This window comes from Oncorhynchus clarkii, chromosome 3, assembly GCF_045791955.1.
Source record: "Oncorhynchus clarkii lewisi isolate Uvic-CL-2024 chromosome 3, UVic_Ocla_1.0, whole genome shotgun sequence".
Taxonomy (NCBI): Eukaryota; Metazoa; Chordata; class Actinopteri; order Salmoniformes; family Salmonidae; genus Oncorhynchus; species Oncorhynchus clarkii.
Window position 1 is genome coordinate 4,577,245 of NC_092149.1, and position 27,156 is coordinate 4,604,400.

Below are 27,156 nucleotides of genomic sequence, written 5' to 3' on the forward strand. Positions count from 1 at the left end.
ATTCAAAAAATGACAAAACATTCACACCACCACCTGTTGAATAAACAGCAGTCACCCCTCCACCTGTTGAATAAACAGCAGTCACCACATGTTGAATAAACATCAGTCACCCCACCACCTGTTGAAGAAACAGCAGTCACCCCACCACCTGTTGAAGAAACAGCAGTCACCCCTCCACCTGTTGAATAAACATCAGTCACCCCTCCACCTGTTGAATAAACAGCAGTCACCCCACCATCTGTTGAATAAACAGCAGTCACCCCTCCACCTGTTGAATAAACAGCAGTCACCCCTCCACCTGTTGAATAAACAGCAGTCACCCCTCCACCTGTTGAATAAACAGCAGTCACCCCTCCACCTGTTGAATAAACAGCAGTCACCCCACCACCTGTTGAATAAACAGCAGTCACCCCTCACCTGTTGAATAAACAGCAGTCACCACCTGTTGAATAAACAGCAGTCACCACCTGTTGAATAAACAGCAGTCACCCCTCCACCTGTTGAATAAACATCAGTCACCCCTCCACCTGTTGAATAAACATCAGTCACCCCACCACCTGTTGAATAAACAGCAGTCACCCCACCACCTGTTGAATAAACATCAGTTACCCCACCCCCTGTTGAATAAACAGCAGTCACCCCACCACCTGTTGAATAAACAGCAGTCACCCCACCACCTGTTGAATAAACAGCAGTCACCCCTCACCTGTTGAATAAACAGCAGTCACCCCTCCACCTGTTGAATAAACAGCAGTCACCACCTGTTGAATAAACAGCAGTCACCCCCTGTTGAATAAACAGCAGTCACCCCCTGTTGAATAAACAGCAGTCACCCCACCACCTGTTGAATAAACAGCAGTCACCACCTGTTGAATAAACAGCAGTCACCACCTGTTGAATAAACAGCAGTGGGGTGGGGCTGGAGAAATGTAACCACTCAAGAATCAATAGCTAGCTATACATCATTCATTTAAAAGTACAACATGTTACCTATCTCAAATTGACCCTTTCCACAACTTAAAAGGGAAACAGTAGCCATTGATGACAGACGATACACCAGTCTGCTCTACCTGTTCCAGGGATACAGAGTTGAGACAGCGCAGGGATCTGTTTGACGCCGGGCTGCGGTCTGTTGCCCGCTACTGTAGCCATGACAACCAGGCCTCGTCAGAGAGCAGGAGGATCCAGCGCCAGTGGCTGAGGCTCGACCCCTCAGACCGACGCTGCCAAGTGTGCCAACACCTCTGCTACCTCTCCATGGTGAGTCTTTACTGGGCCGGGAAGGTTGGGCACAAACATAGGCAGGGATTCAATCAAAGGCATGTTGTCGACAAGAACACTGTTTTTAATTTTTTTTTATTTATATAATTTTTGGTAATTTTACCCCTTTTTCTCCCCAATTTCGTGGTGTCCAATTATTAGTAATTACTATCTTGTCTCATCGCTACAACTCCCGTACGGGCTCGGGAGAGACGAAGGTTGAAAGTCATGCGTCCTCTGAAACACAACCCAACCAAGCCGCACTGCTTCTTAACACAGCGCGCATCCAACCCGGAAGCCAGCCGCACCAATGTGTCGGAGGAAACACAGTGTACTTGGCGACCTGGTTAGCATGCACTGCGCCCGGCCCGCCACAGGAGACGCTGGTGCGCGATGAGACAAGGATATCCCTACCGACCAAACCCTCCCTAACCCGGACGACGCTAGGCCGATTGTGCGTCTCCCCACGGACCTCCCGGTCGCAGCCGGCTGCGACAGAGCCTAGGCGCGAACCCAGAGTCTCTGGTGGCACAGACCACTGCGCCACCCGGGAGGCCCCAACAAGGCGCCTTCTAAAGGCCATTTCTCTGATGTTCGTGGAGATGGCATCAATGGTTAAGTCTGCAGATGGGGGCTCAATCGTAAATGTCCTGTAAAAAGACCGATCTTACTTTATTGTCCCTGAACGGAACATGTGTTTATTCTGTGTCCTGATGGCATGCTCCTCATGTCACTGCAGATGGTTCAGGAGGGTAAATGTGTTTATTCTATGTCCTGATGGCATGCCACTCATGTCACTGCAGATGGTTCAGGAGGGAAAATGTGTTTATTCTGTCCTGATGGCATGCTCCTCATGTCGCTGCAGATGGTTCAGGAGGGTAAATGTGTTTATTCTGTCCTGACGGCATGCTCCTCATGTCGCTGCAGATGGTTCAGGAGGGAAAATGTGTTTATTCTGTCCTGATGGCATGCTCCTCATGTCGCTGCAGATGGTTCAGGAGGGTAAATGTGTTTATTCTGTCCTGATGGCATGCTCCTCATGTCGCTGCAGATGGTTCAGGAGGGAAAATGTGTTTATTCTGTCCTGATGGCATGCTCCTCATGTCGCTGCAGATGGTTCAGGAGGGTAAATGTGTTTATTCTGTCCTGATGGCATGCTCCTCATGTCGCTGCAGATGGTTCAGGAGGGAAAATGTGTTTATTCTGTCCTGATGGCATGCTCCTCATGTCGCTGCAGATGGTTCAGGAGGGAAAATGTGTTTATTCTATGTCCTGATGGCATGCTCCTCATGTCGCTGCAGATGGTTCAGGAGGGAAAATGTGTTTATTCTGTCCTGATGGCATGCTCCTCATGTCGCTGCAGATGGTTCAGGAGGGAAATGTGTTTATTCTATGTCCTGATGGCATGCTCCTCATGTCGCTGCAGATGGTTCAGGAGGGAAATGTGTTTATTCTATGTCCTGATGGCATGCTCCTCATGTCGCTGCAGATGGTTCAGGAGGGAAATGTGTTTATTCTATGTCCTGATGGCATGCTCCTCATGTCGCTGCAGATGGTTCAGGAGGGTAAATGTGTTTATTCTGTCCTGATGGCATGCTCCTCATGTCGCTGCAGATGGTTCAGGAGGGTAAATGTGTTTATTCTGTCCTGATGGCATGCTCCTCATGTCGCTGCAGATGGTTCAGGAGAGAAAATGTGTTTATTCTGTCCTGATGGCATGCTCCTCATGTCGCTGCAGATGGTTCAGGAGGGTAAATGTGTTTATTCTGTCCTGATGGCATGCTCCTCATGTCGCTGCAGATGGTTCAGGAGGGAAAATGTGTTTATTCTGTCCTGATGGCATGCTCCTCATGTCGCTGCAGATGGTTCAGGAGGGAAAATGTGTTTATTCTGTCCTGATGGCATGCTCCTCATGTCGCTGCAGATGGTTCAGGAGGGTAAATGTGTTTATTCTTTGTCCTGATGGCATGCTCCTCATGTCGCTACAGATGGTTCAGGAGAGAAAATGTGTTTATTCTTTGTCCTGATGGCATGCTCCTCATGTCGCTGTAGGTGGTTCAGGAGAGTGAGAACGTGGTGTTCTGTCTGGAGTGTGTCCTGCTGTACGTACAGAAACACAAGTCCTGCCGAGGCCTCAAAATGATGTACCGTTACGACGAGGTACTACAGTACACTACACTACAGTACACTACACACTACTACAGTAAACTACACACTACTACAGTACACTACACTACACACTACTACAGTACACTACACTACAGTACACTACAGTACACTACACTACACTACTACACACATTACAGTAAACTACACTACAGTACACTACACACACTACTACAGTACACTACACACTACTACAGTACACTACACTACTACACACTACTACACACACTACACACTACTACAGTAAACTACACTACAGTACACTACACACTACTACAGTAAACTACACACTACTACAGTAAACTACACACTACTACAGTACACTACACTACACACTACTACAGTACACTACACTACTACACACATTACAGTAAACTACACTACAGTACACTACAGTACACTACACACACTACTACAGTACACTACACACTACTACAGTACACTACACTACTACACACTACTACACACACTACACACTACTACAGTACACTACACACACTACTACAGTACACTACACACTACTACAGTACACTACACTACTACACACTACTACACACACTACTACACACACTACACACTACTACAGTAAACTACACTACAGTACACTACAGTACACTACACACTACTACACACACTACACACTACTACAGTAAACTGCACTACACTACAGTAAACTAAACTACACTACAGTACACTACACACTACTACAGTACACTACACACTAATACAGTAAACTGCACTACACTACCGTAAACTAAACTACACTACTACACACACTACACACTACTACAGTAAACTACACACTACTACAGTACACTACAGTACACTACACACACTACTACAGTACACTACACACTACTACAGTACACTACAGTACACTACAGTACACTACACACACTACACACTACTACAGTAAACTACACTACAGTACACTACAGTACACTAAACTACACTACAGTACACTACACACTACTAAAGTACACTACACTACACTACACTACACACTACTACAGTAAACTACACTACAGTACACTACAGTACACTACACACTACTACAGTACACTACTACAGTAAACTGCACAATACTACAGTCAACTACACTACAGTACAGTACACTACAGTGCACTACACTACAGTACACTACACTACAGTACACTACACACTACTACAGTAAACTACACACTACTACAGTAAACTACACACTACTACAGTACACACTACTACAGTAAACTACACTACTACAGTACACTACCCTACACACTACTACACTACACACTATTACAGTACACTACACACTACAACAGTACACTACACACACTACACACTACTACAGTAAACTACACACTACCACAGTAAATTACTACAGTACACTACTACAGTAAACTACACACTACCACAGTAAACTACTACAGTACACTACTACAGTACACTACTTTAAATTCTTTCCAACATTTGATGTAACCTTATTTAACCAGGAGAGTGAAAATTCTCAGAACTTGAAAGCAGTTCAGTTCAACACCATCAATACATTCATAGTCCAGACCTCCATTATTAGGCAGTAGGAGGTCGTCAATTACTACACCCACTCTTCAATGTCAACCCACATTCTTCTTCTCCCGATTCCAATTTCTCTTCCTCTCAGGACCAAATCAACCATCTGGTGAGCAGGGTGTGTGGGAGAGTGCTGGAGAAGAGCGGCGCTATGAAGAGGAGAGGGACGAGAGGACTTCAGGGCCCCGGTGAGGCGTCCACCCCGGCCAAACGCAGCGCCCGAAACAGAACCTCCATCACTGTGTCCCTCACCCGCCTCCCCTCCTCCACCCTGCCCAAGACCGCCCTCAGCTCTAAATAACTCACATCATGGGCCGCGTTCCATTACTTCACATCCTTCCTTCCTGGGTTCTTTGAGGTAAACACAGATGTACAAGTGGTTAGGTTATTACCACCCAATTACTGTCACCAATCCAACCGATTCACATCTGTGATTACTTCAAAGGAAGGAAGGAAGGTAGGAAGGAAGGACTTCTGAAGTGTTCCAACAGGACCAGTGCTTCACTACGGTACATTTCTCTCTGCTCAGTGTGGAGAATGTGCTCCTTAAACCACGGCTTTTGCACTAGAGTAAAAAAAAAACATGTTTTTAAGAGGCATTAATGGCTGGGTTCAGTTCCGTATCGGAGGATCCGCTTAACAGCTCAATTGAAATTTGAAGGCAACGTTCCCGCGTATCTCAGCTCAATTGGAAATTAGCTTTAAAAAATGTTAGCGCGGATCTTCAGCCGTATGGATGGAAACCCAGCCCTTCGTCCAATACTGTATATTGTATCTAGATATCACAAAATCCTCCTAGCTACACCTACTGTTATTACCTACAGACTTCACTTCCCTGGTGCTACATCTTGGTGCTCAATTTATACTGTCATTGGTGTAGTAGTAGTAATAATAATGATCATTTCTCCTTTTGCTCAAAGCCATTGGACTGCATCCTGAACTGTGAACACGTTTGTAGAACTTGTTACCAATAAGTGGATTCTACACACAGTTTTGCGTTTAGACTCCAACCAGTAATAAGGCTCTTCAGGGGTTTGTAATACATGCATTACGATACAAAGATTTTTCCAGCGGAGCGCAAAAAGTGGGTTGTGTTTATTAGTGCTAAACGTAGCAAAACGTTTTTGCAAACAGAAAAAAAAAACAAGCGTTCCTTATTGGACATGTTCAGGTAGTCCCTCCTCGTTTTGGCCCTTTTGCCTTCCGTTTGGTTCCTAGTGAATACGACCCTGGCCTCAGTATTAAACAGGGCCCCTTCTCAGATCATTGGTGTAATAATTATTTAGAGAATTGGCCAAGAGTGGAACGGTAATCATGGGCTTCACACCGCTCATCTGACCATTTTGGTGTGAAACACTGTGCCTAAAAAAAAAAAAAAAAATGCATACTAATCATTTTTAATCACTCCTGGTGCCGATAGTTTTTGTTTTGTGACCAAGTTATCCACTCTAGACCCTTACAGGCTCTTGATCTGCAACTCTTGGGTCTGCGGCACTGCGTTCCAAATGGCAGCCTATCCCCTATTTAGAGCACTAATTTTGACCCGAGCCCCAAGGGCACTATATAAGGAATAGGGTGCCATTTGGGAGAGTCACAGTCCAGGTGTTTTATCAAAGAACAAAAAGTGAAAACCACAACAGCATTGTACATATAAAACATTGTCAATGTCTAAAGATACATGTACCTGAGCCTTTTAAGGAATGGAATGCAGTGTTTTGGAGTAGGGGATTTATGAAGAAAAAGCCTTACCCCCCCCCCCTCCACCACCACCAGTTACTTCATCTGTGGCCCCGTATACACTCAACGGTTGTGATACAAAAAACATCTAGAATTACACAAGTGTTGTGGAGACAGTGAAATGGTTGTGTAAACACTTTTTGTGCAGACAAAAAAAAATAATATATTGTATCACAACCCTTGTGTCAACTGTGTTGGACATTAGTTGTATGGGGCCAGGGTTGCCCTGGTAACACATATGGAGAAGTGCTGCATAGTTTGAATCCCCTCGTTTTTTACCTAAACTTTTGTTTTTACGAAAAGGGAAAATAAGTAGAAGAATAATAAAAATGCAAAAATCTACTATGTACAGAAGGAGTAACTCCTGTTGTTGCACTCCAGCCTCGCGACAAGAGTCCTTTAAAATCAGCTTGTTGAGACCCCTTACAAAAACAATCCATTTTAGAAGTTCACATATATACAGAGTTGGATGTTTTTTTTTAAAAAGCGTGCTTAATGTTTTGGTTGTTTTTTTTTTACAACAGGCTCATTACAGCCGACCGTCTCATTTCTTATCTCGGATTCTGTTTTCCTTCCATGCTGATTCAAGTTGGACAATGACCGATTTATTTTCTATTGTATTTGTTAGTACCCATTAAGGTTTGAATAAAAAGGTTTGACAGTGTCTATCCAAATGTGTTCTTCTCAGTGCCGTGTGTCTGTACCCTCCAAGCATCCTAACCCAAACATCTCTGTGTTTAAGAACCACCAAGCTATTCTAGTTATTGACTTCAAAGCGTTGGTTTAAACTCCCAGTGTAATGTCTGAAGAATGCAGTCCCTTGAACATTTTAAACAACTTTATTAGTATTTACTTAGATATAATTGGATACAAGGAAGGAAGCTACATTTCATTTATAAAAAACAGAAAAGAAAAAAGTTTTTTTTGGGGGGAAAAATGCAAAACGGACCCCCAGATCAGCATCTAGGAGCTACCCTATACCCCCTAGAGCCGGTCTCACCCAGGGGGCAGCTCTGTGACGGCTCCTAAGAGGCCTGCGAGTCGCTGTCGTCAGAGTTCTTGAACGTCTCTGCCTCGGGCAACGACACCAGGGCTGTGTCGGCCTGCACTTCCTCCTCGTCTGGCAGTACCAGGGGCTGGTCTCCGTCTCCGCTGGCCTCGCTGCCCTCCCCCTCCTGGTACTCCCCCAGGCTGGTGTCCTGGCTGGTGTCCTGGCTGGCTGAGCCTGGCTCCGTGGAGGAGAAGGAAGACGGCTTGTTCCTCAGTTCCGCCTGTGTGGGCACCCGCAGGGAGATCTCAGAGGACAACGACTCAGGGTCTGGACCTGGAGGACAGGAGGGAGGGAGAGGGGATCAGTCCAACATCACGGCTCTGCCCATATATGGGATACAGGGTTACTTTTGGGACTCAACCACATGCTCCATCATGTGATTCTAGTGTGCTGCAGTGTATAATCTCTGTTTTGTTTGAACTCATGACAACACAACTCTGTTATCCCCAGGGTGACGCGCATGCATATGTACCAGTACACCTCCTGGACAGGACACTAGTCTTTCTCCTGTTTCTGTAGTGAGACAGCGTGATGTACCAGTACACCTCCTGGACAGGACACTAGTCTATCTCCTGTTTCTGTAGTGAGACAGCTTGATGTACCAGTACACCTCCTGGACAGGACACTAGTCTATCTCCTGTTTCCGTAGCGTGAAGCTACTCCCAATCCTTCAATTTCAGGGAGGACACTAACCACAAGGCCACTGAGTTGGTTATTCCCTACAGAGTGCACTGTGTTGATAACTACCTGAGGTGAGTGAGGAGGTCAGGCTGTCGTCTTCTCCTCCAGAGTTGAGAAAGACGTCGAGGGCCTCGTGGTCCGACACGTCCATCAGGTCCATCTGTTCCAGAACGTCGACGTTTACCTCCATGGAAGACATGCTACCTATTGGCCCTGTGGAGCGACACACACAACCAGCGTCACTTCACACTGCAGCTGCACCACAGTCCCATCCTGCCTCCATTTCTCCATTTCTCACAAGGAACCCTGGAATCACGGAATGACGAATTCAGAACCTCAGACTGGCAGACAGTACAACACTGAAGATACACACACGTCACTGTTACAGACTGACAGACAGTACAACAGTACAACACTGAAGATACGCACACAAGTCACTGTTACAGACTGACAGACAGTACAACAGCACAACACTGAAGATACACACGTCACTGTTACAGACTGACAGACACTACAACACTGAAGATACACACACACACGTCACTGTTACAGACTGACAGACAGTACAACACTGAAGATACACACACACACACACACGTCACTGTTACAGACTGACAGACAGTACAACACTGAAGATACACACACGTCACTGTTACAGACTGACAGACAGTACAACACTGAAGATACACACACATCACTGTTACAGACTGACAGACAGTACAACAGCACAACACTGAAGATACACACACGTCACTGTTACAGACAACACAGCTCTGACATGAGACACACACAGACAGACAGCACTATCATACCTCAAGTATGATGAAAGCAGGAAGGGGAAGCACAATAAAAGACACAGGAAACAGTCCATTAACCAGCATAGCATCACTGGTCATTGTAAAGCTCAATGTCCCAGACAGAGCAGAACAAGGGAAAAGTCATAGAATCTACACCAAAACAGCAGTTTACACCAGACGAAAGTCAATACAGACAATATCATGTTAAAACACAAGTCAACCTTTTAATAAAAAGAGCCTTTCTTTGACCTTCTATTCTATTTATTTGACCTTTATTTAACTTGGCAAGTCAGTTAAGAACAAATTCTTATTTTCAATGACAGCCTAGGAACAGTGGATTAACTGCCTTGTTCAGGGGCAGAACGACAGACCTTGTCAGCTCGGGGATTCGATCTAGCAACCTTTCGGTTACTAGTCCAACGCTCTAACCACTAGGCTACCCTGCCGCCCCCTGCCGTATCAACAGAGGTAGTGTTCCAAATGGACCCCTATTTCCTAAGTAGTAGTGCACTACTTCCCAGGGCCCGTAGTGCTATGGTCCAAAGCAGTGCACTATAAAAAGGGGAGCCACACAGTGTGTGTTCTGGGTTCCAGCTCACCTCTTCTGTCGGTGATCTGCAGGTAGCCAGTAGAGAGGTACTGATCCATGTCCTGTTGGAAAGCTTCTTCAAAGTACTTCTGCCTCTCCTTCAGCTTCCCCTGCTGGGTGTGCTCCATGTCCAGCACTTTCTGGGCGTGCTCAGAGTCCAGCTCGGCTGGGGGGGAAACAGGAAGTAGAGGACAGAGGTGGATAGAGGGTTGACTTGCTCTCACGGAAGCAGCCATTGAAAAGATAGTAGATGAGCTCTAGTACATTTCTATGGAGGTCAGTAATACCCTCTGGATAGACATAAGGACAAGCCACAGTCAAATGATGACGCCTCAATCATTCATTATTTAATGGAAACATGTTTCACAAATCTGCACTGTGAAGGTCACTGTGTAGGTCACTGTGTAGGTCACTGTGTAGGTCACTGTGTAAGTCACTATAGAGTTACTGTATAGGTTACTGTGTAGGTCACTGTGTAGGTCACTGTATAAGTCACTATATAGTTACTGTAGGTCACTGTAGGTCACTGTGTAAGTCACTGTATAGTTACTGTATAGGTTACTGTATAAGTCACTGTGTAGGTCACTGTAGGTCACTGTACAGTTACTGAATATAAACAAGTCATTGTTTGGTATTCCTGTTAAGCTCCATGGGAAGTGGCAGCTTTTTGTCAGAGTTACCTCCGCTCTTTTCTAGTGCCCCCAAATCCATTGACCACATACATACAGGTTGGGACGCAACCTGTAGTTAGCCGTTTACATCAGATAAATGTCTTCTCACTATTACAATGATCAACATCATCCTATAGATATCATCAGATAAATGTCTTCTCACTATTATAATGATCAACATCATCCTACAGATATCATCAGATAAATGTCTTCTCACTATTATAATGATCAACATCATCCTACAGATATCATCAGATAAATGTCTTCTCACTATTATAATGATCAACATCATCCTATAGATATCATCAGATAAATGTCTTCTCACTATTATAATGATCAACATCATCCTACAGATATCAGATAAATGTCTTCTCACTATTATAATGATCAACATCATCCTATAGATATCATCAGATAAATGTCTTCTCACTATTACAATGATCAACATCATCCTATAGATATCAGATAAATGTATTCTCACTATTATAATGATCAACATCATCCTATAGATATCATCAGATAAATGTCTTCTCACTATTATAATGATCAACATCATCCTACAGATATCATCAGATAAATGTCTTCTCACTATTATAATGATCAACATCATCCTACAGATATCAGATAAATGTCTTCTCACTATTATAATGATCAACATCATCCTACAGATATCATCAGATAAATGTCTTCTCACTATTACAATGATCAACATCATCCTATAGATATCATCAGATAAATGTCTTCTCACTATTATAATGATCAACATCATCCTACAGATATCATAAGATAATTAGTCCCAAGTTATTATTGAAAGACTTCCTCTGTAGCGGCAGAGAACAGAGCTCCTTATCTCTCTCGCACTGTCCTTACTGTAGGGGCTCTCTCCTCACAGGTCCCTGAGTCTGGCCAGAGACACTGTCCTTACTGTAGGGGCTCTCTCCTCACAGGTCCCTGAGTCTGGCCAGACACCATCCTTACTGTAGAGTCTCCTCACAGAGCCCTGAGTCTGGCCAGAGACACCATCCTTACTGTAGAGTCTCCTCACAGAGCCCTGAGTCACTACAGTACTACAGGATACCCCTACAGTACTACAGGATACCACTACAATACTACAGGACACTAACAAGATACCACTACAGCACTACAGGATACCCCTACAGTACTACAGGATACCACTACAATACTACAGGATACCACTACAATACTACAGGATACTAACAAGATACCACTACAGCACTACAGGATACTAACACGATACCACTACAATACTACAGGATACTATCAAGATACCACTACAATGCTACAGGATACCGTTACAATACTACAGGATACTAACAAGATCCCACTACAGCACTACAGGATACCCCTACAGTACTACAGGATACCACTACAATACTACATGATACTAACAAGATACCACTACAGCACTACAGGATACTAACACGATACCACTACAATACTACAGGATACTAACAAGATACCACTATACTACTACAGGATACCACTACAATACTACAGAATACCACTACAATACTACAGGATACCCCTACAGTACTACAGGATACCCCTACAGTACTACAGGATACCCCTACAGTACTACAGGATACTAACACGATACCACTACAATACTACAGGATACTAACAAGATACCCCTACAGTACTACAGGATACTAACACGATACCACTACAATACTACAGGATACTAACAAGATACCACTACAGTACTACAGGATACCACTACAGGATACTAACACGATACCACTACAATACTACAGGATACCACTACAGGATACTAACACGATACCACTACAGTACTACAGGATACCACTACAGGATACTAACACGATACCACTACAGTACTACAGGATACTAACACGATACCACTACAATACTACAGGATACTAACAAGATACCACTACAGTACTACAGGATACTAACAAGATACCACTACAGTACTACAGGATACTAACAAGATACCACTACAGTACTACAGGATACCACTACAGGATACTAACACGATACCACTACAGTACTACAGGATACTAACACGATACCACTACAATACTACAGGATACTAACAAGATACCACTACAGTACTACAGGATACTAACAAGATACCACTACAGTACTACAGGATACTAACAAGATACCACTACAGTACTACAGGATAGTAACAAGATACCCCTACAGTACTACAGGATACTAACAAGATACCACTACAATACTACAGGATACTAACAAGATACCACTACAGTACTACAGGATACCACTACAATACTACAGAATACCACTACAATACTACAGGATACCCCTACAGTACTACAGGATACCCCTACAGTACTACAGGATACTAACAAGATACCACTACAGTACTACAGGATAGTAACAACAGCAGAGGAACCCTTGACTTTATTGTCACATTTGTATTTTCTTATAAGCACTAACTTTGCTGACAGCTACTTTATTTAGGAATGGTTTTAAATCAAATCAAACTTTATTTGTCACGTGCGCCGAATACAACAGGTGTAGTAGACCTTACAGTGCAATGCCGAATACAACAGGTGTAGTAGACCTTACAGTGAAATGCCGAATACAACAGGTGTAGTAGACCTTACAGTGAAATGCCGAATACAACAGGTGTAGTAGACCTTACAGTGAAATGCTGAATACAACAGGTGTAGTAGACCTTACAGTGAAATGCCGAATACAACAGGTGTAGTAGACCTTACAGTGAAATGCCGAATACAACAGGTGTAGTAGACCTTACAGTGAAATGCTGAATACAACAGGTGTAGTAGACCTTACAGTGAAATGCTGAATACAACAGGTGTAGTAGACCTTACAGTGAAATGCTGAATACAACAGGTGTAGTAGACTTTACAGTGAAATGCTGAATACAACAGGTGTAGTAGACCTTACAGTGAAATGCCGAATACAACAGGTGTAGTAAACCTTACAGTGAAATGCTGAATACAACAGGTGTAGTAGACCTTACAGTGAAATGCTGAATACAACAGGTGTAGTAGACCTTACAGTGAAATGCTGAATACAACAGGTGTAGTAGACCTTATAGTGAAATGCTGAATACAACAGGTGTAGTAGACCTTACAGTGAAATGCTGAATACAACAGGTGTAGTAGACCTTACAGGGAAATGCTGAATACAACAGGTGTAGTAGACCTTATAGTGAAATGCTGAATACAACAGGTGTAGTAGACCTTACAGGGAAATGCTGAATACAACAGGTGTAGTAGACCTTACAGTGAAATGCTGAATACAACAGGTGTAGTAGACCTTACAGTGAAATGCTGAATACAACAGGTGTAGTAGACCTTATAGTGAAATGCTGAATACAACAGGTGTAGTAGACCTTACAGTGAAATGCTGAATACAACAGGTGTAGTAGACCTTACAGGGAAATGCTGAATACAACAGGTGTAGGTAGACCTTACAGTGAAATGCTGAATACAACAGGTGTAGTAGACCTTACAGTGAAATACTGAATACAACAGGTGTAGTAGACCTTACAGTGAAATGCTGAATACAACAGGTGTAGTAGACCTTACAGTGAAATGCTGAATACAACAGGTAGACCTTACAGTGAAATGCTGAATACAACAGGTGTAGTAGACCTTACAGTGAAATGCTGAATACAACAGGTGTAGTAGACCTTACAGTGAAATGCCGAATACAACAGGTGTAGTAGACCTTACAGTGAAATGCTGAATACAACAGGTGTAGTAGACCTTACAGTGAAATGCTGAATACAACAGGTGTAGTAGACCTTACAGTGAAATGCTGAATACAACAGGTGTAGTAGACCTTACAGTGAAATGCTGAATACAACAGGTAGACCTTACAGTGAAATGCTGAATACAACAGGTGTAGTAGACCTTACAGTGAAATGCTGAATACAACAGGTGTAGTAGACCTTACAGTGAAATGCTGAATACAACAGGTGTAGTAGACCTTACACTGAAATGCTGAATACAACAGGTGTAGTAGACCTTACAGTGAAATGCTGAATACAACAGGTGTAGTAGACCTTACAGTGAAATGCTGAATACAACAGGTGTAGTAGACCTTACAGTGAAATGCTGAATACAACAGGTGTAAACCTTACAGTGAAATGCTGAATACAACAGGTGTAGTAGACCTTACAGTGAAATGATTACTTACAGGCTCTAACCAACAGTGCAAAAAAGGTATTAGGTGAACAATAGGTAAGTAAAGAAATAAAACAACAGTAAAAAGACAGGCTATATACAGTAGAGAGGCTATATACAGTAGAGAGGCTCTATACAGTAGAGAGGCTCTATACAGTAGAGAGGCTCTATACAGTAGAGAGGCTCTATACAGTAGACAGGCTCTATACAGTAGAGGCTCTATACAGTAGAGAGGCTATAATAGTAGTGAGGCTATATACAGTAGAGAGGCTACATACAGTAGAGAGGCTATATACAGTAGAGAGGCTATATACAGTAGAGAGGCTCTATACAGTAGAGAGGCTCTATACAGTAGAGAGGCTCTGTACAGTAGAGAGGCTATATACAGTAGACAGGCTCTATACAGTAGAGAGGCTCTATACAGTAGAGAGGCTATATACAGTAGAGAGGCTCTATACAGTAGAGAGGCTATATACAGTAGAGAGGCTATATACAGTAGAGAGGCTATATACAGTAGAGAGGCTATATACAGTAGAGAGGCTATATACAGTAGCGAGGCTATAAAAGTAGTGAGGCTATATACAGTAGCGAGGCTATAAAAGTAGCGAGGCTACATACAGACTTACTGTGACTGAGATACATGGCTGTTTCACCTAGTTACCTTAAGATGAAAATCACTCTGGATAAGAGCACCTGCTAAATGACTAACATGTAAATTGATATCACCCACATTGTAGGCTAATTATTTACCTGCCTGCCCAAGTGTTTCTCCTCCAGATCAGAAAACAACCGGACGGTTCTGTTATGTGAAGCTAGACATGTATCTAGACTATAGTCCCAGTAAGCTCTAGTCCCCACTGTGAGCCATGCCTCTCTCGGTCTTAAAGACAGGAAGCACCTACCCACTTCTCAGAACAGCAGGAAGTGGTTATGTTACTTTTATGGAACCATAGGAGTGTCTGTGTTACGGCTAGAGGTGCTACATCCTTTTAAAAAGACGCATATTGTTGCAGTGAATCTTTTGTCCTAGATCAAGCTCTACTCATCATCAGCTGCCTTTACAAGAACTGACATCCGTGTGGAGTCAAGTAACAGCAGATTGAGGAACTAAGTATCTTCTTTGTTTTCTGACAAAAGTTAATCCCAGATAAGATAATAAGAATTTCAACCCTGAATCATTGGATTCTCACAAATCCTTGAAATGCCCGCCAAGGTGCCAATACAGGCTCAGGATTTCCAGGTAGGTCATTTCTCCTTGTCAGAATCTACCAAAGCATTTGAACACAGTCAGTCAGTGTCACCCCTGTGGTAAAGGGGTGTTGTTGTCAGTGGGCTGGATGTGTCAACTCGACTAGTCCCAGGTGGGCAGGAAGTCAAGCCAGCTGTCACCAGGCAGGGCCCCACAATAACTGTCTATCCCCCAAACGGCTCCCTATTCCCTTTATAGTGCAGTACTTTTGGACCAGGGCCCATAGGAAATACACAGACTAGGGTGCCATTTCTAGGGAACACTAGGCTTCCATCTGGGAAGCTACCTGTGATCAGAGACATGCATTCTGGTCTTCCACATGGTGAACAGCAGCTCAACAGAACCAGCCTCTGATTCACTAGAAATACCACTCTCCTTTTATCACGTTGCAACACCACAACTCTTCATCCACAATACATCTACATGACGGCCTCCCACAGGTAACGTGGTGTCCTCCCATAGGTAACGTGATGTCCTCCCATAGGTAACATTATGGCCTTCCATAGGTAACATCCCATAGGTAACATTATGGCCTTCCATAGGTAACATCCCATAGGTAACATTATGGCCTTCCATAGGTAACATCCCATAGGTAACATTATGGCCTTCCATAGGTAACATCCCATAGGTAACATTATGGCCTTCCATAGGTAACATCCCATAGTTAACATTATGGCCTTCCATAGGTAACATCCCATAGGTAACGTGATGTCCTCCCATAGGTAACATCCCATAGGTAACATTATGGCCTTCCATAGGTAACATCCCATAGTTAACATTATGGCCTCTCATAGGTAACATCCCATAGGTAACATTATGGCCTCTCATTGGTAACATCCCATAGGTAACATTATGGCCTCTCATAGGTAACATCCCATAGGTAACATTATGGCCTCTCATAGGTAACATCTCATAGGTAACATCCATTAGGTGGCATTATGGCCTTCCATAGGTAACATCCCATAGGTGACATTATGGCCTTCCATAGGTAACATCCCATAGGTAACATTATGGCCTTCCATAGGTAACATCCCATAGGTAACATTATGGCCTCTCATAGGTAACATCTCATAGGTAACATCCATTAGGTGGCATTATGGCCTTCCATAGGTAACATCCCATAGGTGACATTATGGCCTTCCATAGGTAACATCCCATAGGTAACATTATGGCCTCTCATTAGGTAACATCCCATAGGTAACATTATGGCCTTCCATAGGGAACATCCCATAGGTAACATTATGGCCTTCCATAGGTAACATCCCATAGGTAACATTATGGCCTTCCATAGGTAACATCCCATAGGTAACATTATGGCCTCTCATTAGGTAACATCCCATAGTTAACATTATGGCCTCTCATTAGGTAACATTATGCAAAGTTGCTTGACAAATGGTTAACCAGTTGCATTTATTTATGCATGCTGCAACAACTGAGGAATGTATTTTTAGATGTGACCCACAAGCTGGAGCTGTGACCCGTGGCGTTCTCTTGTTTCTCATAGTGGAAGTCAAATGGCTTTCTGACAGAGAGAATGATGTCAATGGCTTTCTGACAGAGAGAATGATGTCAATGGCTTTCTGACAGAGAGAATGATGTCAATGGCTTTCTGACAGAGAGAATGATGTCAATGGCTTTCTGACAGAGAGAATGATGTCAATGGCTTTCTGACAGAGAGAATGATGTCAATGGCTTTCTGACAGAGAGAATGATGTCAATGGCTTTCTGACAGAGAGAATGATGTCAATGGCTTTCTGACAGAGAGAATGATGTCAATGGCTTTCTGACAGAGAGAATGATGTCAATGGCTTTCTGAGAGAAATAATGATGTCAATGGCTTTCTGAGAGAGAGAAGGGATGTCAATGGGTTTCTAAAATAATGTCAATGGCTTTCTGAGAGAGAGAAGGGGTGTTAAAATATATATCAGACAGTGGAAGAGATTCCCCATAGTGCAATACTTTTGATCAGAGCCTAAATCCCCCAGCAGGATAAATATATAATGATGAGCCCTCTAACCTCTCTATTGACCCCCAGGGAAGGAGAGACACAGCATTCTATTACTGCTCCTAATTCCATTGTTATAAACATTCTATTACTGCTCCTAATTCCACTGTTATAAACATTCTATTACAGCTCCTAATTCCACTGTCATAAACATTCTATTACTGCTCCTAATTCCATTGTTATAAACATTCTATTACTGCTCCTAATTCCACTGTTATAAACATTCTATTACTGCTCCTAATTCCACTGTTGTAAACATTCTATTACTGCTCCTAATTCCACTGTCATAAACATTCTATTACAGCTCCTAATTCCACTGTCATAAACATTCTATTACTGCTCCTAATTCCATTGTTATAAACATTCTATTACTGCTCCTAATTCCACTGTTATAAACATTCTATTACTGCTCCTAATTCCACTGTTATAAACATTCTATTACTGCTCCTAATTCCACTGTTATAAACATTCTATTACTGCTCCTAATTCCACTGTTATAAACATTCTATTACTGCTCCTAATTCCACTGTCATAAACATTATATTACTGCTCCTAATTCCACTGTCATAAACATTCTATTACTGCTCCTAATTCCACTGTTATAAACATTCTATTACTGCTCCTAATTCCACTGTTATAAACATTCTCCAAGTCATGCGTCACCACTATAAATAGGAACCAAGATGAAATGTTCAGAGAAATGTAATTATATTTAATACCAAGATATTTTAGGGGGGTTTCAGAGGGCAACCAGTGGTGACATTCTGTAAAGCCTAGTGAATTCAGTCATATACCCTCAACTGATAGACTTGTGAAGAGTGAAAAAAAAGGTCAGAGACCCCTACAGTGCATTACATTCCTATATATTATCAAAGCAGTGCTCAGCAACCGGTCGATCGCCATCTTCAAGGCATTTCTAGCGGATCACCAAACATTTCAGTAGAAAAGCCAAAGGCATAAAGGCTTGAGTTCCTTTTTGTTTTCTTCGTGTTGTGCTGTTGGCGGTCGGTGCACTTGATGTACCAGGTAGGCAAAGTGTTCCCAGTTTGAACCATTTCATTTGTCTGAAAAGACAAACTTCCCCAACCCGGCGGACTCTTGAGATCGGTGGCTAAATCGACGGTGCCTACTGCGCTGGCCAATCGGATAGTTCAAATCACCGTGCCTCCCTACAGCTTCCACGACCCAGGCAAAGTTTGATACTCGAGGAAATGAAAGAGAGAGCAGGGACCGTGAGAGGCAGACCCTCTGCTGCTCTCTCTCCCTCCGCTGAGACTAATACCGTGTTCAAAACAACTGGGAACTTGGAAATGTCTGACTTCAGTACATTCAAGACAACTGGGAACTCTAGGGAATTTTTTTTTTTTTAAAGGTCATCCAACTCGGAAACTCTGGCATCTTTCTAGAGCTCAGACTTACCGACCTGATGTTCACGGACGTCATCATTTGATCTCGTTTTTTCAGAGTTCCCAGTTGTCCTGAAAGCACCATGACCATCAGATGCATGTACCATCAGTCCAGTAAAAAACAATTCTCAATTTAGGCTCAGTATGTTCTACACAAACTGATATATTGTTATTTATTAAAGCTTAAGTTTCAAAATATAATATGGTCTGAGAGGAACAATATTGGCAGGCCAGGCATATTTTTTTAATTTTTACCTTTATTTAACTAGGCAAGTCAGTTAAGAACACATTCTTATTTTCAATGACAGCCTGTTCAGGGGCAGAACGACAGATTTGTACCTTGTCAGCTCGGGGGTTTGAACTTGCAACCTTCCGGTTACTAGTCCAACGCTCTAACCACTAGGCTACCCTGCCGCCCCATATAGCCAATATATGATGTGATAACGTTTCAGGCCTACTGCACAAACCTCATTCCTAGCGAACTGGTTTAATTAGGTTCATGATAACTTTGACCACTGTTCTAAAGGGTCTGAGCCATAGATGTAAAGCTATTATATTAGCTATGATCTGAGAGGTGGAGGCAGAGCACTGGCCCCAGCCTCAGCTCTCATGTTAGGTTGCTGTATACTACTCATCTCATCTACACCATGTGGGCTGCCAAGTTAGGCTACTGTGGGCTGCCAAGTTAGGCTACTGTGGGCTGCCAAGTTAGGCTACTGTGGGCTGCCAAGTTAGGCTACTGTGGGCTGCCAAGCTAGGCTACTGTGGGCTGCCAAGCTAGGCTACTGTGGGCTGCCAAGCTAGGCTACTGTGGGCTGCCAAGCTAGGCTACTGTGGGCTGCCAAGCTAGGCTACTGTGGGCTGCCAAGCTAGGCTACTGTGGGCTGCCAAGTTAGGCTACTGTGGGCTGCCAAGTTAGGCTACTGTGGGCTGCCAAGTTAGGCTACTGTGGGCTGCCAAGCTAGGCTACTGTGGGCTGCCAAGCTAGGCTACTGTGGGCTGCCAAGTTAGGCTACTGTGGGCTGCCAAGTTAGGCTACTGTGGGCTGCCAAGTTAGGCTACTGTGGGCTGCCAAGTTAGGCTACTGTGGGCTGCCAAGTTAGGCTACTGTGGGCTGCCAAGTTAGGCTACTGTGGGCTGCCAAGTTAGGCTACTGTGGGCTGCCAAGCTAGGCTACTGTGGGCTGCCAAGCTAGGCTACTGTGGGCTGCCAAGTTAGGCTACTGTGGGCTGCCAAGCTAGGCTACTGTGGGCTGCCAAGCTAGGCTACTGTGGGCTGCCAAGCTAGGCTACTGTGGGCTGCCAAGTTAGGCTACTGTGGGCTGCCAAGTTAGGCTACTGTGGGCTGCCAAGTTAGGCTACTGTGGGCTGCCAAGTTAGGCTACTGTGGGCTGCCAAGCTAGGCTACTGTGGGCTGCCAAGCTAGGCTACTGTGGGCTGCCAAGTTAGGCTACTGTGGGCTGCCAAGTTAGGCTACTGTGGGCTGCCAAGTTAGGCTACTGTGGGCTGCCAAGTTAGGCTACTGTGGGCTGCCAAGTTAGGCTACTGTGGGCTGCCAAGTTAGGCTACTGTGGGCTGCCAAGTTAGGCTACTGTGGGCTGCCAAGTTAGGCTACTGTGGGCTGCCAAGTTAGGCTACTGTGGGCTGCCAAGCTAGGCTACTGTGGGCTGCCAAGTTAGGCTACTGTGGGCTGCCAAGTTAGGCTACTGTGGGCTGCCAAGTTAGGCTACTGTGGGCTGCCAAGTTAGGCTACTGTGGGCTGCCAAGTTAGGCTACTGTGGGCTGCCAAGTTAGGCTACTGTGGGCTGCCAAGTTAGGCTACTGTGGGCTGCCAAGTTAGGCTACTGTGGGCTGCCAAGTTAGGCTACTGTGGGCTGCCAAGTTAGGCTACTGTGGGCTGCCAAGCTAGGCTACTGTGGGCTGCCAAGCTAGGCTACTGTGGGCTGCCAAGCTAGGCTACTGTGGGCTGCCAAGTTAGGCTACTGTGGGCTGCCAAGTTAGGCTACTGTGGGCTGCCAAGTTAGGCTACTGTGGGCTGCCAAGTTAGGCTACTGTGGGCTGCCAAGCTAGGCTACTGTGGGCTGCCAAGTTAGGCTACTGTGGGCTGCCAAGTTAGGCTACTGTGGGCTGCCAAGTTAGGCTACTGTGGGCTGCCAAGCTAGGCTACTGTGGGCTGCCAAGTTAGGCTACTGTGGGCTGCCAAGTTAGGCTACTGTGGGCTGCCAAGTTAGGCTACTGTGGGCTGCCAAGTTAGGCTACTGTGGGCTGCCAAGTTAGGCTACTGTGGGCTGCCAAGTTAGGCTACTGTGGGCTGCCAAGTTAGGCTACTGTGGGCTGCCAAGTTAGGCTACTGTGGGCTGCCAAGTTAGGCTACTGTGGGCTGCCAAGTTAGGCTACTGTGGGCTGCCAAGTTAGGCTACTGTGGGCTGCCAAGTTAGGCTACTGTGGGCTGCCAAGTTAGGCTACTGTGGGCTGCCAAGTTAGGCTACACTGGCACACACACTGCACTGCTTTGCTTTATCTTGGCCAGGTCGCAGTTGTAAATGAGAACTTGTTCTCAACTAGCCTACCTGGTTAAATAAAGGTGAAATTAAAAATTAAAGGTGTGGGCAGCCTGCTCTTCAGATATCACCTCCCGTCCCACCTCCCGTCAGGCCTGACCAGATGTGGTACTCACAAGTAATCCAATCATAGCGGTTTCAGACAGCACAGCTTACCTCAGCAAGCCATTGATCTCCGCAATAGCAGCCACAGTGTACGACCCAAATGTCACCCTATATAGTGCACTACTTTCTACCAGAGATCGGATCAAAAGTAGTGCACTATTATAGGGAATAGGGTACCATTTGGGACGTAGACCTACTGCTGATCTTACTCTAAATCCCTGCCTCTTTACTATAATGGTTAAGAGCTAGAGAAATCAATACCCTCTGAAGGGAGCGTCAAAGTCAGGAGTGACACTTTAAGCCATTTTCCTGCTATTACTTCTCCAGTGCTGCATTTTTACCCACACCACCGAGCGAATTACCCCCCTCACCTGGCTCCCGCTGCTGAGACTGATTTAAATAGTAAAACGTCAACAACAACAACAACAGGTGTCCTATCGCTGCCTGCAAATTTATTTTTTAATATATTTTTTTTACCTTTATTTAACTAGGCAGGTCAGTTAAGAACAAATTCTTATTTTCAAGTGGGTTAACTGCCTGTTCAGGGGCAGAACGACAGATTTGTACCTTGTCAGCTCGGGGATTTGAACTTGCAACCTTCCGGTTACTAGTCCAACGCTCTAACCACTAGGCTACCCTGCCGCCCCAAATCACCCATAGCGACACGGCAAGTCGCCCAGTAACAGTGGAACACACTGTTCACAGTCCAGTGAGCACCAGAGCAGATACCTCAGACCGTCTATGTCTGCGTGGGGGCATTCTAATTAGATTCTAATGTGGCATATCAGCTCTAAATGTTATGTAAGGACATTGCTGCACATTCCTGACCAGTGATGTATATTAAGGGACTATTTCATAGTCAAGTAACTGGTGATCACTGCATTCATAGAGGAGTTATTGACTGGTAGAGTTGCTCCCGTGACCTACGTCACTAACACTTAGATCTCTTCCTTTCAACCTGACCTTTTCTGTTTCCTGACAATAGACAAACTGTTGGGGCAAAAAGGAGCAGAGCGTAACTGCATGGGTTCATCATATGACTGAGTCACACACACACACAACCCAGGCTGCACTAAGTAAAGTCCTACTGAAAGAATACCGTGGCAGTAGCACAGATCACCAACATTAAAGCATCATCAAATAGACATTCCACTTTAAACATGAGGAGAATAACTAATACAGAGAGACAGACAGACAGAGGGAGGGAGGGAGGGAGACATGAAGACATAAAGACAGGGACATGGAGAGAGAGACAGACAAAGAGAGGGAGAGAGACAGACATGAAGACATAAAGACAGGGACATGGAGAGAGAGACAGACATGAAGACATAAAGACAGGGACATGGAGAGAGATACAGACATGAAGACAGGGACATGGAGAGAGAGACAGACATGAAGACAGGGACATAGAGAGAGACAGACAAAGAGAGGGAGACAGACATGAAGACATAAAGACAGGGACATAGAGAGAGACAGACAAAGAGAGGGAGACAGACATGAAGACAAAGACAGGGACATGGAGAGAGAGACAGACATGAAGACAAAGACAGGGACATGGAGAGAGAGACATAAAAAGAAAGAGGAAAATGGAGAGATATAACAGAGAGAAAAAAAACGAGAGAAAAACGAGTGACAGAGAGGAGAAAAGCATTGTAACCTACAGGAGTTCCTGGAGCTGCTCCCTGGAGAGGACATGACTGGTGTCCTGGTGATCGTGACGACCCAGGCCGGCCCAGACTCCGAGCGGAGAGCGAGACCAGACGCTCAGCTATGCCACGGCTACACCACCACTACAGCTAACCCCCCATTCTGCATCGACAGAGTGGTTACACACTACCTCGCTCGAACGGATAACGCTTCTGTGCTGCCAAACACACACACACACCGCGATGCTGTGAGGGAGCACGTGCAGTACTGCCAGGCTGAGGAGACACTGCTGTAGTGGTGAGGAGAGAGGATGGGAGGGCTGCCTGGGAGTGTACCACTCACTTCTCACAAGAGGGGGAGGTCTGCCTGGGAGTGTACCACTCACTTCTCACAAGAGGGGGAGGGCTGCCTGGGAGTGTACCACTCACTACTCACAAGAGGGGGAGAGCTGCCTGGGAGTGTACCACTCACTTCTCACAAGAGGGGGAGGTCTGCCTGGGAGTGTACCACTCACTACTCACAAGAGGGGGAGGTCTGCCTGGGAGTGTACCACTCACTACTCACAAGAGGGGGAGAGCTGCCTGGGAGTGTACCACTCACTTCTCACAAGAGGGGGAGGTCTGCCTGGGAGTGTACCACTCACTTCTCACAAGAGGGGGAGGGGCTTCTAATAATAAAGACAGACAGTGGGAAACCTAGGCAGCATCATAAATGCCACCCTCTTTCCTACATAGTGCACTGCTTTTGGAAGTAGTGCACTAAACAACCTGCCAATTACCTTGTTGTTGTGCCCCCCTTGTTGTTGTTGTTGTCCCCCCCAAGTTCATCAAATGTCTACCCTGCTAGACCTGCCCCGGTCAACTTTAAGTGCTGTTTTTGTGAAGTGAAAACATCTAGGAGCAACAACGGCTCAGCCATGAAGTGGTAGGCCACAGTGCCTTCAGACATGCCACATTTTGTTGTGTTACAGCCTGAATTCAAAACGGATTAAATATATATTTTTTCCCCTCACCCATCTACACACAATACCCCATAATGACAAAGTGAAAACATGTTGAGAAACGTTTGCAAATTTATTGAAAATTAAAAACACAAATATCTCATTCACACCAGTTTGCCTCGACACTCCAAATTGAGCTCAGCTGCATCCAATTTCCTTTGATCGTCCTTGGACCACTGCCTTAGACAGCTATTTATAACGTCCAGGTTCAGAAATGCCCAGAGCAACTAGCCCATGTCAGCTAACGTTGTTTTAGCTAGGGGTTGTTTTTTTAGCCCATTGATTTTGTTATAATGTTTGAGTCACTCAGATATCATACGAACACATGGCAAAACGTGTAGAATTGCAAGAAATTTGCTTTAAAACTGCAAAATGTTCTCTCCGCCAACAAGAGGCGTGTGAACAATGTGTCATGGCCAGTGGTTGTGCCCATAGAAATAGACGTGTCGCGTTCCCCAAGGAACAAAGGTTTCTTCCTAGGTTCCTGCCTTTCTAGGGAGTTGTTCCTAGCCACCGTGCTTCTACACCTGCATTGCTTTCTGTTTGGGGTTGTAGGCTGGGTTTCTGTACAGCACTTTGAGATATCAGTTGATGTACGAAGGGCTTTATAAATACATTTGATTTAATCCTGTGTGAAAATGTTTGGGAACCACTGAGCTACTGTACAATCTGCATATCATAATGCTATGCAAATGACCATGTAATTAACCTTATCCTAGGCATTTGCTATATAAAGATGCATTTAATGTATGGTGCTCCTTCCAAGTTGAGTTAAAATGGTCTTTTTGCTGAAGAGAATCTCTTAAGAGATATTGATTGAGATTGATCTCTATAGAGACTACTGTGGAGGAGGGATTGACACACCTACTGCATTAGAAATTCAAAGCACCTAGCTAGATGAGTTTCTATTAAGGAACCACAAAACGTCCATGTCTTTAGTTAAGATCCCTGACAGTGAAATGGATTCTGTGACTGAGCTTAGAACAGTCTCCTCCCGTCCGTTCCGTCTGCGGTTAAGACACAGTCACGCCCGTTCCGTCTGTGGTCAAGACGCAGTCACGCCCAATCCGTATGCGGTTAAGACAGTCACGCCCGTTCCGTCTGCGGTTAAGACACAGTCACGCCCATTCCGTCTGTGGTCAAGACACAGTCACGCCCGTTCCGTCTGCGGTTAAGACACAGTCACGCCCGTTCCGTCTGCGGTTAAGACACAGTCACGCCCGTTCCGTCTGTGGTCAAGACGCAGTCACGCCCAATCCGTATGCGGTTAAGACAGTCACGCCCAATCCGTATGTGGTTAAGACAGTCACGCCCGTTCCGTCTGCGGTTAAGACACAGTCACGCCCATTCCGTCTGTGGTCAAGACACAGTCACGCCCGTTCCGTCTGTGGTTAAGACACAGTCACGCCCATTCCGTCTGCGGTCAAGACACAGTCACGCCCATTCCGTCTGCGGTCAAGACACAGTCACGCCCATTCCGTCTGCGGTCAAGACACAGTCACGCCCGTTCCGTCTGCGGTCAGGGCACGCCCGTTCCGTCTGCGGTCAAGACGCGGTCACGCCCGTTCCGTCTGCGGTCAAGACGCGGTCACGCCCGTTTCGTCTGCGGTCAAGACGCGGTCACGCCCGTTCCGTCTGCGGTCAAGACGCGGTCACGCCCGTTCCGTCTGCGGTCAAGACGCGGTCACGCCCGTTCCGTCTGCGGTCAAGACACAGTCACGCCCAATCCGTCTGCGGTTAAGACACAGTCACGCCCGTTCCGTCTGCGGTCAGGGCACGCCCGTTCCGTCTGCGGTCAAGACGCGGTCACGCCCGTTCCGTCTGCGGTCAAGATGCGGTCACGCCCGTTCCGTCTGCGGTCAAGACGCGGTCACGCCCGTTCCGTCTGCGGTCAAGACGCGGTCACGCCCGTTCCGTCTGCGGTCAAGACGCGGTCACGCCCGTTCCGTCTGCGGTCAAGACGCGGTCACGCCCGTTCCGTCTGCGGTCAAGACGCGGTCACGCCCGTTCCGTCTGCGGTCAAGACGCGGTCACGCCCGTTCCGTCTGCGGTCAAGACGCGGTCACGCCCGTTCCGTCTGCGGTCAAGACACGGTCACGCCCGTTCCGTCTGCGGTCAAGACACGGTCACGCCCGTTCCGTCTGCGGTCAAGACACGGTCACGCCCGTTCCGTCTGCGGTCAAGACACGGTCACGCCCGTTCCGTCTGCGGTCAAGACACGGTCACGCCCGTTCCGTCTGCGGTCAAGACGCGGTCACGCCCGTTCCGTCTGCGGTCAAGACGCGGTCACGCCCGTTCCGTCTGCGGTCAAGACACGGTCACGCCCGTTCCGTCTGTGGTCAAGACGCGGTCACGCCCGTTCCTTATGTGGTCAAGACACAGTCACGCCAGTTCCGTCTGCGGTCAAGACACAAGCCTTTAGTTTAATCTCACATTAGCTCAGCAGCTCTCTCTCTCTTTCTACTAGAAAGGCTCTGCTCCTGCAGTACTGAACAAGACCACACTGCTTCAAGGT

General features: G+C 45.5%; 2 protein-coding genes across 2 annotated transcripts in view; one reads left to right on the forward strand and one right to left on the reverse strand.

Annotated features, from left to right (window-relative positions):
- Nucleotides 1–7,388, forward strand: part of LOC139386833 (protein Jumonji-like) — a 56,763-nt gene extending 49,375 nt beyond the window's left edge. Inside the window, exons 14-16 of the mRNA XM_071132683.1 lie at nucleotides 1,080–1,260; nucleotides 3,313–3,420; nucleotides 5,069–7,388. Of these exons, the coding sequence (XP_070988784.1) occupies nucleotides 1,080–1,260; nucleotides 3,313–3,420; nucleotides 5,069–5,278 (499 nt within the window). The 3' untranslated portion in view covers nucleotides 5,279–7,388. The remainder of the gene's footprint in view (nucleotides 1–1,079; nucleotides 1,261–3,312; nucleotides 3,421–5,068) is intronic.
- Nucleotides 7,389–7,537: 149 nt separating this feature from the next.
- The window catches only part of LOC139405647 (dystrobrevin binding protein 1a), a 45,313-nt gene continuing 25,694 nt past the window's right edge, over nucleotides 7,538–27,156 (reverse strand). The window contains exons 8-10 of the mRNA XM_071148062.1: nucleotides 9,843–9,998; nucleotides 8,513–8,659; nucleotides 7,538–8,038 (exon numbers count right to left, since the gene is read on the reverse strand). Of these exons, the coding sequence (XP_071004163.1) occupies nucleotides 7,740–8,038; nucleotides 8,513–8,659; nucleotides 9,843–9,998 (602 nt within the window). The 3' untranslated portion in view covers nucleotides 7,538–7,739. The remainder of the gene's footprint in view (nucleotides 8,039–8,512; nucleotides 8,660–9,842; nucleotides 9,999–27,156) is intronic.